The sequence below is a fragment of the Vanessa cardui genome, chromosome 1, assembly GCF_905220365.1.
Source record: "Vanessa cardui chromosome 1, ilVanCard2.1, whole genome shotgun sequence".
NCBI classification, from domain to species: Eukaryota; Metazoa; Arthropoda; class Insecta; order Lepidoptera; family Nymphalidae; genus Vanessa; species Vanessa cardui.
Window position 1 is genome coordinate 3,157,340 of NC_061123.1, and position 15,752 is coordinate 3,173,091.

At 38.6% G+C, this 15,752-nt stretch overlaps 1 protein-coding gene across 4 annotated transcripts in view; it reads right to left on the reverse strand.

The window, feature by feature from the left end:
* LOC124534110 (kinesin-like protein KIF21A) overlaps positions 1 to 15,752 on the reverse strand; it is a 60,356-nt gene that overhangs the window by 5,627 nt on the left and 38,977 nt on the right. For all 4 annotated transcript variants that reach the window (XR_006966721.1, XM_047109806.1, XM_047109798.1 and 1 more), the window contains exons 4-22: positions 12,635 to 12,877; positions 11,790 to 12,111; positions 11,547 to 11,705; positions 11,271 to 11,473; positions 10,957 to 11,193; positions 10,433 to 10,588; positions 8,908 to 9,097; positions 8,607 to 8,801; positions 8,037 to 8,236; positions 7,457 to 7,528; positions 7,119 to 7,199; positions 6,937 to 7,024; positions 6,331 to 6,569; positions 5,779 to 5,940; positions 5,216 to 5,361; positions 4,617 to 4,721; positions 4,298 to 4,447; positions 3,677 to 3,766; positions 95 to 233 (exon numbers count right to left, since the gene is read on the reverse strand). Coding sequence is in view for 3 of the 4 variants with exons in the window: in XM_047109806.1 (XP_046965762.1) it covers positions 95 to 233; positions 3,677 to 3,766; positions 4,298 to 4,447; positions 4,617 to 4,721; positions 5,216 to 5,361; positions 5,779 to 5,940; positions 6,331 to 6,569; positions 6,937 to 7,024; positions 7,119 to 7,199; positions 7,457 to 7,528; positions 8,037 to 8,236; positions 8,607 to 8,801; positions 8,908 to 9,097; positions 10,433 to 10,588; positions 10,957 to 11,193; positions 11,271 to 11,473; positions 11,547 to 11,705; positions 11,790 to 12,111; positions 12,635 to 12,877 (3,177 nt within the window). In the remaining variant the exon portion in view is untranslated. The remainder of the gene's footprint in view (positions 1 to 94; positions 234 to 3,676; positions 3,767 to 4,297; positions 4,448 to 4,616; positions 4,722 to 5,215; positions 5,362 to 5,778; positions 5,941 to 6,330; positions 6,570 to 6,936; positions 7,025 to 7,118; positions 7,200 to 7,456; positions 7,529 to 8,036; positions 8,237 to 8,606; positions 8,802 to 8,907; positions 9,098 to 10,432; positions 10,589 to 10,956; positions 11,194 to 11,270; positions 11,474 to 11,546; positions 11,706 to 11,789; positions 12,112 to 12,634; positions 12,878 to 15,752) is intronic.

Genomic DNA, 15,752 nt, shown 5'->3' on the forward strand with positions numbered 1-15,752 from the left:
CTTAGGAGCGGTGGTTTAAGAGTTGTTACTTTAGGACTTTAACTGAGTTTTTTATGGTCCGATTAAAAATTCGTCGCGGCAGGTGTGGGCTCACCTTGGGCGTGACTTCCTTGACGGTGCCCTGCGGCGCGGAGTCGCCGGCGGCGCCCGCGAGGCGCAGGAACACGTCGTCGTCGCGCGCGCGCCGCGCCGCGCCCGGCGACGCGGGGGGCGTGCCCTCGCCGCCCGCCTCTCTGTAAGCGATCCTATCCGTTCCAGTTTATTGCATGTAAACGATTGCGTCAATATCGATTTGTTACTATGATTTATTTAGATATATTACTTAATATGGGATCTGTCTGAGGTGGAGTCGTCTCGTGAGGTAAATGAGATAATAAATAAAATTAATTGTGTGTTAGTGACGATGGCTTTAGTACTAAAAAGTTGCTAATTTTATTACCCTGTTAAGTATTATTAAATACTACCGAAGATTTTGTAAATGAAATTGACGTAATTTTTATACGTTGATGTTTTTAATGCGTGATCGTAGATTGAAATGTTTAATTATTTGTATGTAATGAGATAACTGATTTGTTATACTTAGCTATTAATACGGCACTAATAAGCATAACCATATGAGAATCATGTGATGAACGATTAAACAAAACAGAAAGGTACTTACACACACAACTAAACTACAACTATATACATCAAACATTGTTGTAAATTTATAAAACTATTTAAAAAAATCAAAGTCAATGTATTTGCAGTGAACAGATTGACGCGATATTAGAAAACAAAAATAATATATTACAGACATATTTTCATTAAGTCATTAAGTCTACTGCACTACGACAGACGCCGAAACATTATAAAAATAATTAATAACATTGGAAACAGAAAAATCACGCTATTTTTTACATAATAATCTAAAAATAAAATTCATTAAAAACAATAGGCATATATAGATTATAACGTTATATTTACATTGTCATTGTTTAATATTAAATAACATAAATAAATGGAGTGCTAATTGAACATAAATACATTAAAAAAATAAGGTCATTAGGATCCCATGCATATCAGTGACGTGCTTCATGCAAGGACGCAAAACAAACACAAATATACTGGCAATGTTTTATTGTACTTACGAATAAGGAATACAAGCATCTACAGTCACCTTTACCAAATTAAAGATTACTTTTACACCTACCTCACCTGAGGAGCTAAAAATTGATTGATTCAAGGTCAAATTTATTTTCTAGAACAAATTGTCCAAAGGGCACCGTTTACCATTCGTTCATATACACAATCAATAATCAGGGCTGTAACTGTTTCGTCAGTAAATGTATAGTAAGACACAAATTAGATGTAGCATCGGAAAATGCAATGGAATGAAAATAAAACCGATTAGTGCCGATTTACACAACCAATAGAAATAGCTCCCTATCGCGCCATTCGACGCTATTCGTCGTTGTAGATTCACACGTCAAAGAAAGCAAGTGTATGTACATCGACGCGTCAAAGTGACGAATATATTAGGTCATATGATATTACAAGTTATTACGTTTGTGCAAAGCTCATATTCGCGTGAGAAATAAATATTGATAATTTGGGATAGCGTACTTAATTCGGATGTGATCGGTTTTACGAATTTTGCCGATGCGACATCTAAGTTGTGTCGTACTATACGCTTAGTATATCCTTTGGGTGATTAGTGACACATTTTCACACAAAAATACTTTCTTATTACTTTACAGGTGTGTACTAATTACAGATTATTTATAGATCATAATTGACTTTTTAAACTTAACAGTAAGGTAAGGGGAAGTTATTTACACAGATTATATCATGCAAGAGTTCATCTTACAAACGACCCAAAGTACAGACAGACTCAAAGTGAGCTTTAAATTTTACTTATATAAATGTATGTACACAATAACTAATTAAAACGAAAGATTATTTTTTTCGTTCGCCAAAAGTTTAATGAATGTATATAAATTTATGAGGCTGAGTGTACATAATTTGGGCGTTAGAATGGTGCTGTATATCTAGATAGGGTTAGCACAATACATAATTCTGCAAACTACATATAATTTGAATAAAAAAAAATTATCAAGGGCTATACTAATTTGCTACAGCATGCACTCCATTGGAATCAACAATTTACAAATTCCTAGCGCATATTTGATTTAGGAATGGCGTTGAATCTTGCTATTGTTTATACTATCCACCCACAGGGGGTCGTCGGTAAACAACGGGTAGGTGGCGGTAGAGCGGTAGGTGGTCGCCATCAGTCCTCCACTATGGAGAGGTCGGTGAGCAAGCTGCAAGCAACAGTAAGTGTCACGCGCCTCCACCTCCGCAAGATACGAGTTCAGTGTTTGCGAGAAGTTCCATAAAATATGTACCGTCAGAAAAAGACAAATATATCTTTTACGGATTTAAATTTCCGTTTCAGTCTATTGTAAGAATTAAATTATTAAATGCGCGTAGAATAGTAGCATCGGTAAACAGACTCTGTGAAAGCTTCCAGCACACACTCGGAACTAAAAGTGCATAAACAAAACTACCTACATAAAACCCAACACTACACTATTAACGAGGTTAGTTATAAGAAATTGCGTGTAAGATTGTAATTTTAGAGCAATATATAGGTATATGATATATCGGACCCAATTTAAAAAGATCCGAATACAAAAATACAAATGTTTAATTTAGAGTTCAATAATCAAGGCGATATCAAAAACTGTGCAATGCGACATCCTTGCCACATAGTGAACGAAAAATAAAAAAATAATAATAGACAGTGTCACTCGGTATAACGTAAGGACATGCACGGAAATAATTGAAGTTAGATTTTCAGCTATTTTATATGCAGAAATGTTATAATAGCCATATAATACTAATTTAAGCTTAGTGTTTTTTTGGGGTCTGTGGAAAAATAAAAAATATTTTTTGAATTACTTAGCTAAGCACTTACGAAAACGATTTAATTATATGCATAGCAAATGCATCTGATACTACATATACTATACTACAAAGAATTTCTTTGAAATCGTTAGATAAAAATAGAGATCAAAATTTGAAGAAAGGGTTTTTTTATTAGTAATATATTTTATATTAATTCAATTTCAATCTTACACGCTGAAATATCTGTAACGACATTATTATACAACCCTCTATTAAAAACTATAGCACATAAAACCAAGCTAATCTGTATCATGCAGAGGCGATGCTACGCGATTGGAAAATATCTACCCAAGCAATTCCATTAAATGAAAATAAAAAAATCTACATTTCTATAGCAATATGTGTCAAAATATAAAGTAATTTTTCCATATACATTGTATTCATAAAATATTTGTCAATAAATATATATTACATCGACGGTACATAAATATATAATTTTTAGGTAAAATACGTCAATATATGTTGACACTCATGCATATCGATACATAACCATAATAATCTAAACAATTAATTAATTACAATCTAGAAAGTAGAAACGTGATACTTGGAAGAGATATATATGTTCAAAGTTTTGATGCACCGAGTAACAAGAACTTTGAATAGTTGATTTAATAATATGAAACATATGATTTGCATTTTTTATTTCAGTTGTAATGAATGATAAGAAAAACTTAAATATTTCTTCCAAGCATCATCGATACGAGAGAGGAGCGTGCATACGTACAAGGATGCGGGCTTGGCGAGTGCGGGCGCGCGGCGCGCGGGGCGCGGGCTTTCGGGCGCGCGCCGCGGCGGCGCCACCGGCGTCAGCCCGCTGCGCACACACACACACACGCACTATTACTACTGCCTTATATGGGCTGGTTGTTTTGAGTTATTTATAGTCAACACACACACACACTATGAACTACTGCCTTATATTGGCTGGTTATTTTGAGTTATTTATAGTAAACAATATAATTTATAGAGAATATGGTAATTTTATTCCGTAAATTAAGAGTTGAGCTGAGATGGCCCAGTGGTTAGAACACGTGCATCTTAACCGTTGATTGCGGGTTCAAACCCAGGCAAGCACCGCTATATATATGTGCTAAATTTGTGTTATAATTCATCTCGTGCTCGGCGGTGAAGGAAAATATCGTTAAGAAACCTGCATGTGTCTAATTTCATCGAAATTCTGCCACATGTGCATTCCACTAACCCGCATTGGAACAGCGTGATGGAATATGTTCCAAGCCCTCTCCTTAATGGAAGAGGAGGCCTTATCTCAGCAGTGGGATATTTACAGGCTGTTACTTTACTTTACTTTTTACTAAATTAAGAGTTAAAATGAAAAAGTAGTTACCGTAGGCTGCCAGGTGCGCTGGGTACTCGGCTGAGCGGCGCGGGTCGCGGGCTGGTGGGCTCGACCATCGACTGCGTCATGGGGTCGCACGTGTTCTCGTCTCGTCCGTACACGCCGAGGTCGCGTAGTCGGACCGACCCGCGACGCCCCCTGGTGTTGTAATCAAAACCAAATGTTACGTATACATATTACATATTATAATACTTAAGTGACAGCTAGACCAATATCTAAAATTATTGTTCAGATGGTTCAGTTTTTATTAATAGTTATTGTTATTAATAGTATAATGTAGTTAAACATTAATTGAAAATATACATACGTGTTCCTATGGAAGGGCGAGTTGCTATTATCGTCCGGAGGGGAGGTGGGCGCCGTGTTTGACTCGCGATGCGGTGTTATGTGCGGGCGCACGTCCAAAAGCGTACTGTAACACAATTTCAAAGAAAATCATATTTATGTTTGCATACCTGATCTAGTAGTAAACTATATTTACAAGTTTGGGATTTACTTTTTTTAAGTTACATAATATATCGGGACAATACTACTCCAAAATACTGATTTATTTATTTATGTACCAACAGAGTATACAGAAAATTATGTAAATGAAAAATGTGTACAAAGGGATAACTTATCTCTAACAAGAGATCTCTTCCAGAAACCCTGAATCTAGTGGAGATTATTTGTAATATATATTTATGGTGTAGGTACAATATCAATTAGTTTTATATTATAAAATTCAAGTAGACTTAACGATGTAACTCATTTACTTTATTCAGGCATTAAAACCTCAAACGTCAAGACCGATATCATCTAAAAACAAACGAAATTACAGTTTTGAGACTCATAAACTAGTAGGACCAGTATATTGATGGCTGCAAAGTCGAGATAAATGTTGGTTGTTATGTTCAGTATGGGCACCTGTCGACGGGCGACACGGAGCGCGTGGAAGTGCCCGACGAGACGGCCGCCAGCAGCGCCGCCAGCGCCGGAGCCGTCCACGGCTGCAGGCTCTGCTCCTCCGAAGCGCGCAGAGCGCTCGCCGTCCTCTCAGACTTCTCTTCCAGCTGAGAAAACCGACCTCATGGCATATAGTCTCACCGTATAATAACATCAGTTAAAGAAGGCAAAAGGCGAAAGATTTATACGTTTTGAAGGGAAACCAGAGAGGCAGAGTCGAGATGGCCCAGTGGTTAGAACGCGTGCATCTTAACCGATGATTTCGGGTTCAAACCCGGGCAAGCACCGCTGATTCATTAGCTTAATTTGTCTTTATAATTTATCTCGTGCTCAGCGGTGAAGGAAAACATCGTGAGGAAACCTGCATGTGACAAATTTCATAGAAATTCTGCCACATGTGTATTACCACCAACCCGCATTGGAACAGCGTGGTGGATTATGTTCCAAACCTTCTCCTCAAAGGGAGAGGAGGCCTTTAGCCCAGCAGTGGGAATTTAAAGAAGGCATAGTTGGTCTCCGGGTACCTCCAGCAGCTGCGCGCGCGTGTCGGCGAGCGAGCGGCGCGCGTGCGCGGCCAGGTGCGCGTGCCGCAGCGCGTCGTGCGCCAGGCGCTCCATCGCGTATCGCGCCGCCTCGCCTTCCACCAGCTCCAGCACGCGTGGGAGCTCGTTCTCCTCATTCTCCTCCTGCGAGGGAGTGCATTTGCGATATTTTAGTTTATCCTATTCGAATATTAAGTCTTCAAGTAGGAATCTGGAGCGCTCGTCGCCTAACCTTTACTTGGTGGTAGGGCTTTGTGCGAGCCCGTCTGGGTAGGTACCACCCACTCATCAGTTATTCTACCGCCAAACAACAGTACTCAGTATTGTTGTGTTCCGGTCTGAAGGGTGAGTGAGCCAGTGTAACTACAGGCACAAGGGACATAACATCTTAGTTCCCAAGGTTGGTGGCACATTGACGATATAAGGAATAGTTAATAATTCTTACAGCTTTAATGTCTATGGGCGATGGTGACCACTTACCATCAGGTGGCCCATATGCTCGTCCGCCAACCTATACCATAAAAAAAAAAATACCTCGATCTGCATGATCTGCGACTGCGTGTCGGCGATGGCGTCCCGCAGGTAGGCGAGGAGCGCGCGCGCGTCGGGGTCGTTGCCGGCGGCTGATGCTCGGTCCCGCTGGCGCAGCTGATGCTCTAACGCCGCCTCCAGCTCGCCCAGCGTGCAGCGCGCCGCGCACGCCCGCGACAGCCAGCACTCCAGGCGCGACCACAGCTCGCGGCCCGATATGCGAGACCGACCCCGGGAACGATCTATCCGATTATATTATAATTTTTTTATATAGGATTTTAAATTAACATGGTTATTTTTATTATTAAATTTATTAATTTCGGGATATTTACCATGTTTTTTTATTTTTGTTCGGTGGAGCTCGATATTTCGACATTGTCTACGAATGTCTTGTTCACGAGACTGTTTTTATTTTTATTGTAATTTTAATTCAATGTTTATTATAATTTCAAATTAGTTTTTCTATTATTTATTAAATTACTTACTGACTAATTGTCAACACTCTAATAACTATAATACTATAACTAATAACCCATAAAATGATAAATTGCTTTTTAGGGACCAAAAAACGTTATTGTGAATCAAAATAAACAGAGATTTTATTCTTACCGTGTAATCGCCCAGCAGCCCGACTACTCAATTTGTCTCGGTGACCTCTCCTTAATAATGAGACTTCTTCCTGTTTCCGTTTCAACACCTGTTAATAATAAGAAAATTAGAATTTAATTTTATTTCAAAGAGACAGGATATATTCAAAAATAATTTAATCCCACGATATCGTTACAACTCACTTGCTCCTTCAGTCTTGTTTCCGCTTCTAAGCTTCTGATCAAATTTGCATTTTTACGAGATTCTTTCCGTAGTTGAGCGACCTGAATTCAAAGAAAAAGTTTTTAATAAATTGCTTCACAAAAGCCCGTAGTCGTGTGGTGTCAAGCAGATAAGAAAAGTGCATCCAAATTTGACTTATTCGAATTTTGAAATCTAGATATGGACGAGAAACAAGCTCACCGGCAAAAGAACGGCCATAAATGCCAGTTGCGCCTTTTTTTCTAATAATACACAAATTACGCTACACTAAAAAGTTAAGGACAATATTATGGCTCTTTATAATTAGACCTTTACGTACCTCTTTGGCCCGCGCGGCTTCTGCTTGCGCATGTCGTTTAGATTCGGCGCGCATGCGCTGTACTAATTTAACCTGAAAGAGTCAAAACCATTTCGTTACTGCCTGCACTTTTGTATTGGGATATGCTTGTGGAAGTGTCGTGGCGTGTGTGTCACGGTAGCATGCGTAAGCGATCCCGTGGCGCCCACCGAAAGACGGAGAGGGTACCGCTGGTTTTTTAGTGGCTAAACCCGGTGGACCTAGGCGTTCAGGAAACCGGGGAGTCCCACCCCCCCACTTTCCATCACGTGGGGGAAGCGCGTAAAGCGTTTTTCCAGCGTAAAAAAAAAAATAAAATAGTGTCGTGGCGTGTGTGTCACGGTAGCATGCGTAAGCGATCCCGTGGCGCCCACCGAAAGACGGAGAGGGTACCGCTGGTTTTTGAGTGGCTAAACCCGGTAGACCTGGGCGCACTAGGCGTTCAGGAAACCGGGGAGTCCCACCCCCCCCCCCCCCACTTTCCATCACGTGGGGAAGCGCGTAAAGCGTTCGTTCCAGCGTAAAAAAAAAAAAAAATAGTGTCGTGTCGTGTGTGGCGCACCTTGTCCCGCTTGAGGTTGGTGAGCTCGTTGCGCAGCGCGTGTATCTGGTGCGCGGTGTGCTGCTGCGAGCGCTGCAGGCGCGCGTGCTCGCGCTGCGCCGCCTGCAGCCGCCGCAGCTCGCGCGACATGCTGCTCACGCGCCGCTCGTACTCCTCCTTCACGCGCTTCAGCTTGTCCGTCGGCGGCGACGACTGCGACGCTGCGCGCCCGACACAGACATAGTAGTAGGATAGAGTATTTTAGTTTAACGATTATGTCACCGTAAGATGACAAACACCTTTAGATCACAATCTATCTCTTGAGATTGTAAACTGTCGAAAGACTGTAAACATTCATTCAATTTACAATAAAAACACATACAATTTCGATAGTTCATAATATTTCGTTTAAATTAGAGTTTTATAATTTAACTGAAATTTACTTCGATAGATTATAATCTACGGAAAAGTAATGCGTTAAATTCTAAACATCTATGTATTTACTATTTTACGGTGACATATACGTATATGATTCGCTACGAAAGATTATAATCCTACCGCCAGCATGGAGTCGAGCATGCATGTACTCACCGAGCGAGGCCAGCACTTTGTCGCGCTCGTCGCCCGTGGCGCGTATCTGCGCGTGCAGTTGGTCGAGGCGCTGCTCGTAGTGCGTGCGCAGCGCTGCGAGCCTCCTCTGCGACGCTTCCAGCTGTTCCACTAGCCTCGCCTTCGTATCGATGTCTTCACTCAGCGCCGCCAGTTGCTCCGACAGTATTCTCTGACCTGCACATTGATAAATATAATTAATTTTGAGCCCTAACTTAATTACTTCACACTATTTACTAATTACTTCACACTATTTACTTCACAGTGTTTTGTTAACGCGTACCGTTAGCCTCGTCGTCATCCGAGTCGCTCGCTTCCTGTTCCTGATCACCGTCGTTGTCCGAAGGGTCCGAGTCTCCTGCGCTCTCTCCCTCCGCTCGTTCTCGTTCTCCTATTGGTTGTGCTCCTGAGCTGTCCGTCAATTTTCGTTGGAATTCCAGCTCACCCATACTTCTCGCTAATAATTCTTTCTCCTAAAAGACATATAAGGAAGGAAAGGACTGAGTTATTCGATTAGTTTATAAATTCATCTCTTGCTCAGTGAGGAAATGTGCATGTGTCTATTTCCCATAAAATTCTGCCACATATCTAAGCACGAACCCGTATTGGATCGCCATGGTGGAATTATTTATAAAACCTTCTCTTCAATGGAGGGCCAGGAGGGAGGCCTAACTTAATAGTAAACAAAACTAGACATTTGTTGTATAAACGATTTTGTAATTTTAACGATATTCAAGTTTCTGAAACTTTGTTAAAGTAAAATTAACTAATGTTTATTTGAAAAGCGTTTCATATTTCTTTGCCTAAAATATGAGTTAATTGATAAATTAATTTCTGAACGTAGCCTTATTGACACCAGTTTGTAATGCGATAAAAGTTACATTTACATATTAAACTAGATGCATGTTTTTTTTTTACATTTTCAGACTAAGTCCGGCTTTAAATAACTTTCCAATAATCGAGACAAAAAGCTAGTAGTATATTTTTATGGTCTGGTTCATTATCTTTAATTTCCTTCAATTATAGTTTGTACGCATTGTTGCTTAGTCATCGCATTATTAAAACATTACATATTCAGATTGCGTTCCGTTTTCCAAAATTTTGGGTCACTGTAATTATAGTTTCAATTGAATACAGTTAAAGTAACTGTATGCGTACAGTAATTTTTAAACATTTGTCAAACGATTTTTTTTCTTCATTTTGTGCCTTTTGAATTCTATAGTTTTTATTTTATGGAAATTGGTAGAAATCGTCATGTAAGGAAAAAGCTCCTTGTACTTCTTTTCCTCTTTTTCTCTTTCTCTGTATCTCTTCCTTTTATATACGACTTAATTTTAAATAAAGCGCTGAGATGGCCCACTGGTTAGAACGCGTGTATCTTAACCGTTGATTGCGGGTTCAAACCCAGGCAAGCACCACTACATACTCGTATATATGTGCTTAATTTGTGTTTATAATTCATCTCCTGCTAGGCGGTGAAGGAAAACATCGTGAGGAAACCTGCATGTGTTCAAAACCAACTCGCATTGGAACAGCGTGGTGGAGTATGTTCCAAACTCTCTCCTTAATGAAAGATGAGGCCTTATCCCAGCAGTGGGAAATTTACAGGATTTTTTTTTACTTTATTATTTAATTTTTTTTTAAATTATTTTGCTATTATTTTGAATCACACAGAAATTTTAACAATAATTATTTTATACAATTAATTATTTTCATTGTATCTATTACATACATAAAATATAACTCCATAATAAATAATAAGGTTTTACTTTACTTTACTGTGTTTGCAATATTAGTCTGATATTTACCTTGTAAAGCTCACGCTTGGCATCGTCCAGTATGGTAGAAGCATCGAACAGCGACGAATCGTGTCTCGTTCTCGTTTCGCGCTTTCTGCTGGCCTCGTAAAGCGCATTCGATTCCATTAATTGAGCTCGCAAGTCCTCGATTTCAGTGACATAGCCCTGGAAATAATGCTCGATAATTATCTATACTTAAGTGTATGTGAATCAATTTTAATTTAGGTCTCTTTAATGGCCCTATTAAGCAATTAAATTAGTTGATATAATAAGGTCGCATGTCGTAGTCATATTTACGGTTTTCTAGCTGAAATCTTACAATTGGAATTTAAACACATTTTGAGCAATTCATTTTTTTCATAAACGTGAAAGCATGCGTTTTGGATATCGCATTTTGCTGCTAAATGACTTTAATTAATAAAACTTAAATGTTATAAACATACTTACCGCAAAGTAAATTATTTGTGATAACATGGCCTTACTTCGTTGACTTTTGAAAAATGGCTGTTAATATATATTTACAAATATCATACCTGTACTAAAGCTGTCAAAGAACAATCCGTCGAGTCAGGACTGCCGTCTTTTGGCGCCCATGTACCTAATGCTTTCTCAGCCACCAGCTCACTGTTCCTCGCTGATAGCTGTTCTATTGTGCCTTGCATGGCTTTCACTCTACGCCTGAGGGACTCTACTTCAGCATTCAGTATGGCATTTTCTTGAACTACATCACTCCATCCTTCTTGACCGTTTTCAGATACAACTCTTTTGCCCTAGAAAATAATAACCAATTGAGAAAATAATAATCGAACTATAAAGTATTAATAACTATAACAGATATTTCTCGTACTTGTTTGTATTCGGCCAATTCAAGCTGCAATCGTGCAACCTCATGCCGAAGTTGGTTAATAGTCCGCGACGTCAGATCTTGATTCACAACGCAGCGGTTCTTTATATTGCGCGCGCGATTGGCGTACTTTAGTGTATTTAATGTTTCCATAAAGTCTCTATCGCTCGGAGACACGCACGCTATCATCACGGTATTACTGTTGCCTAGAAACAAAACATTCATTATTAGGAAACATTTATCTGAAAAAATAAATGTTATTATAATTTCAAAACTGACCTCCAAGTGAATCCTGTAAAAGCCTCGTCAACTTTGAATCTCGATAAGGCACATGTAAAACTCTTCGCGACTTGTCACCTAACGCTGATATCACGTTTCCCAGTGCGAGCAAACCACAATTTATTGATATTCCTTCCCGAGCTCTTTCACCAGTAGCACCTAAAATATGCGTATACGTTATTATTTAGATCATTTTATTTTATTGTCTGTGCGCAATTTTTTTATGGGAGTGAAAGCACCTACCAGTCCGTTTAAGACGCTCAGAGCCAGCTAAATCGACAAAGTGGAACTTGGCGGTTAGTGTCTCATATTGTTCAGGAGTTTCGCCATCTGTTTCCCGATCTACCCCATCTTGGTCAGCAGCGAGCCGTCTCTGTCTAAGCAAAAGTGTGAATACTGCGTGCGATCTCGACGACGACGAGTTCATGTTAGTGGCTGCTGTAGTACGAGCGAGAGCACCGGCTCTTAGAGCTCCAAGCGCTTCCTTAACGCCTCTCACTGCGCGCATAGACGCTCCCACAATCTTTACACCGCCGCAACCATCCTCGGTTATCCTGAGACTACCCTATAACATACACGATTTATGCCATGTTTTATAATTTTATGTTCAAAGGTCTACAAAAATAAAATGACAATCAAAAGAAATATGATTACATTTTTGGTTATGTAGAAACGACATGCTTTAAGTGTAGTACCAATTTGCTTTTAATTTATGACAGCAGTATACAATTTTATATAATATATATGTTTATTTTAATTGTATATATGTTACAAAAAAAAATGGGTCATTTGGTCAAACGCATTATGGTTTTGTGAAAATTCTTTTGTGTGCGAGTTGTGCGTGTTTTGATGCCTGTTAAACCTTGGCCTTCAATTCTTAGTATTTTTCTCGGCATTTGTGACGTCACGAGAATATTATTACAATCTATAATATTCGTTCTTAGTTACAATCTTCAAAAATACTGCTCGTATTTTAGCTCAATAGCTCAAAAAATAATTTATATGCAAATTTAACACGTTATTGAATAATAACATAAGTCTTTAAAAAAACACGCCGATGTTTTTAAATAGGTTTTAGAGTCACTAACCTTTGCGAAGGGATCCTTGGCAGGGTCGAGTAAGTCTACTATATCTTCATTGTACAACTCTATGAACTGAGCTTGAACCGAGAATTCAGGTGGGAGCTGTCCTTGAGAGCGTGCGATCTCTGCTCTCTCATCGGCACCAGCGAAGAGGTCCCGGATGGCTCGGGGGATAATGCCCCTCTTTTCCTCATCCACAACCTCGCCTTCCCACCCGCTCCCCATCGTGTAGGTCTTTCCGGACCCAGTCTGGAATAAAAAATAGATAAATAGATTTTCTTTAAATATCAATTTAAGGATATGATAAAAAAAATATCAGTGTCTATTGAAATAATTGTTATTTCGTACAATATTGTTGAGCAATTATCTTTATTGGCTAATAATGTTTCGAAAGCGTTTCGCTAATACGCGTAGAATGCATTATAGAATGTAGTTATATATATGTATGTATCTCTTATTATAAAATTATACCGTCAATTATTTTTGATGATGATTTGTTCATTGAGACGTATCTAATTTGAAAATAGAATAAGTGTATAATATAGATTACAGTAAGCTCATAGATCCGCGAGGTAAGGCTCTATTAAGCTATTAGAAGCATAGCCTCGTTGCGAGCGGTCCCGCAAGGCGCACACGCAATTTTAACGGCATTTCGCCCGCCGCCTGGCGTCTCCCCGTCTGCGATGTCGCGGGCGTGACCGCAATACGCGAGTGCGTTGTGTACACACGCCATCAATTAGGATTCGTACGCATTATTGCGTTTGCATACAAAACGCGTCGGCAATATCATACAGACTATTATTTAACACATTCCGGGAAATATATTATTAATAAATAGCTTGATTATTCAATGAGATTCGAGATGGCCCAGTGGTTAGAACGCGTGCATCTTAACCGATGATTGCGGGTTTCAAACCCAGGCGAGCACCGCTGATTCATGTGCTTAATTTGTCTTTATAATTCATCTCGTACTCAGCGGTGAAGGAAAACATCGAGAGGAAAACTGCATGTGACAAATTTCAAAGAAATTCTGCCACATGTGTATTCCACCAACCCGCATTGGAACAGCGTGGTGGAATATGTTCCAAACCTTCTACTCAAAGGGAGAGGAGGTGTTTAGCCCAGCAGTGGGAATTTACAGGCTGTTGTTGTTGTTGTTTTTTGTTGATTATTCAATTGGCATTATTATTATTTTTTTCTGTGAGAGAAAAAAATTCTACAAGATATTCCATTAATAAGAAAATTTATAGTTTTTGCATTTGATATAATATCTCTAAGATGTTTTTTTTTTATTTCCTTTACTATCTATAATCTAAATGATCCAGACAACTTCCTCGCTTTAGAAGATAAAATCATGAATCACCTCTGAGAAAAAGTGACCAGTGTTTTGCGGATTCAGTCATTATCAAATAGTTTGTCTACACAATAACATTTCTCTAATAGAGAATAGAAAGGTATTTCTTTTATGATGGATCTACGTCCGATCTGATAAAGTAAAACAATCGTGAAAGTAAGACATTTAAAAAGATAAATATTCCACAGAATTTAAAAAGCAATCTCGCAAAGAATGCTTTTATTCTCACAATTTATTTAGGCAATAGTTATAGTAAGAGAGAGTAAGAGTCATTACAGCTAGTCTAGGAAAAGATAATATACCGATTACCGCTGCTGCTTTCTTGAATATATAATTTTTTTTATTTGAAATATTATGAAGACTATCTGGTATATTGTTGACTGAGAAATTGGTGTTTTAAGAAATATTAAGAATCCTTTATGTCGTCATTGAGACGTGCGCATAAGACGATATATCTCTTTTGCCTGTATTTACTCTAACCCAATTAACCTTCGATATACATTAAACTGTCAATTTGTGCAAAGCGGCACTCAAAGTAAAATTAAACCTTAAACTCAGAAAAAAAAGAATATGTGATAAGGAGTATCTATCGAGCAACCTACCTACAAAGACAGTACGCTAATTCTACTACGTAAATTACAAAGATGGTTGATATATTAAGTGACCAATGATTGACGATTAGACATTTACAAAAATTAAAGCTTTTTTCAAGCAATTCACATGTTTGACATCATCATCATTACATAGTACAAAGTCCCATTATATGCTTAGATCTTTTAAATTATGCAATGAAGTTTGATGAGGTTTTTTTAATAGATAACGTGATTCAAGAGTAGCGAAGGTTTGTGTATAATGGTCATGGACAATATACTCTTTTTTTATGGAATAGCTAGGAGCATATGGGCCACCTGATGGTAAGTGGTCGCCATCACCTAAAGACAATGACGCTGTAAGAAATATTAACTATTCCTTACATCGTCAATGCGCCACCAACCTTAGGAACCAAGATGCTATGTCACTTGTGCCTGTAGTTACACTGGCTCACACACCCTTCAAACCGGAACACAATACTGCGTACTGTTGTTTAGCGGTAGAATATCTTATGAGTGGGTTGGACCTACCCAGGTCGGCTTGCACAAAGCCCTGCCACCAAGAAAATAAAGAAACACTGATAACTTATAAGTTTATAATGTGATGTTGTAAATAAAAAAAACTCTAGTATATTAGTAGTATATATCAGTATCGCACTATTATATATTGCGCCCGTGCTAAGCCGGGACGGTTCGCTAATTACTTCTAAATAAATTGCAAAATTTATAACGATAATATTGTCCGTTATAGTACATCGGATTATTTTGTATACGTGTGTTATAAAAACCGCGTGTGCACAGCGTGATCATGCGCACAAGGCTTTACGTATATTAATACGCGTATTACACACAATTTGAATAAAATGAAGATTAAACTTGTTCATAGAATACGTCGTCGGTACGCTACTTTAATAACTTGTAATTTTATCGACCAACGTTTTATTAAACCATAACTTATCTATTAATCATTTTCGTAAGCTGACCTCACGATTCACTCGTGTCATGTTGGTCCTATTTTGTAAATTATAATCAAGAATTTATCCTCAACAAAAGAGTATTTTACGAGTTTTGTCAGTTATTATTAATGATATATTTTAATAAGAAAATTATCGTGTTGTCTTTTTTACATTTGAATTTTATATAAAAATGCAAATCTACGTCCGAGGTGTAAATCCTGAGG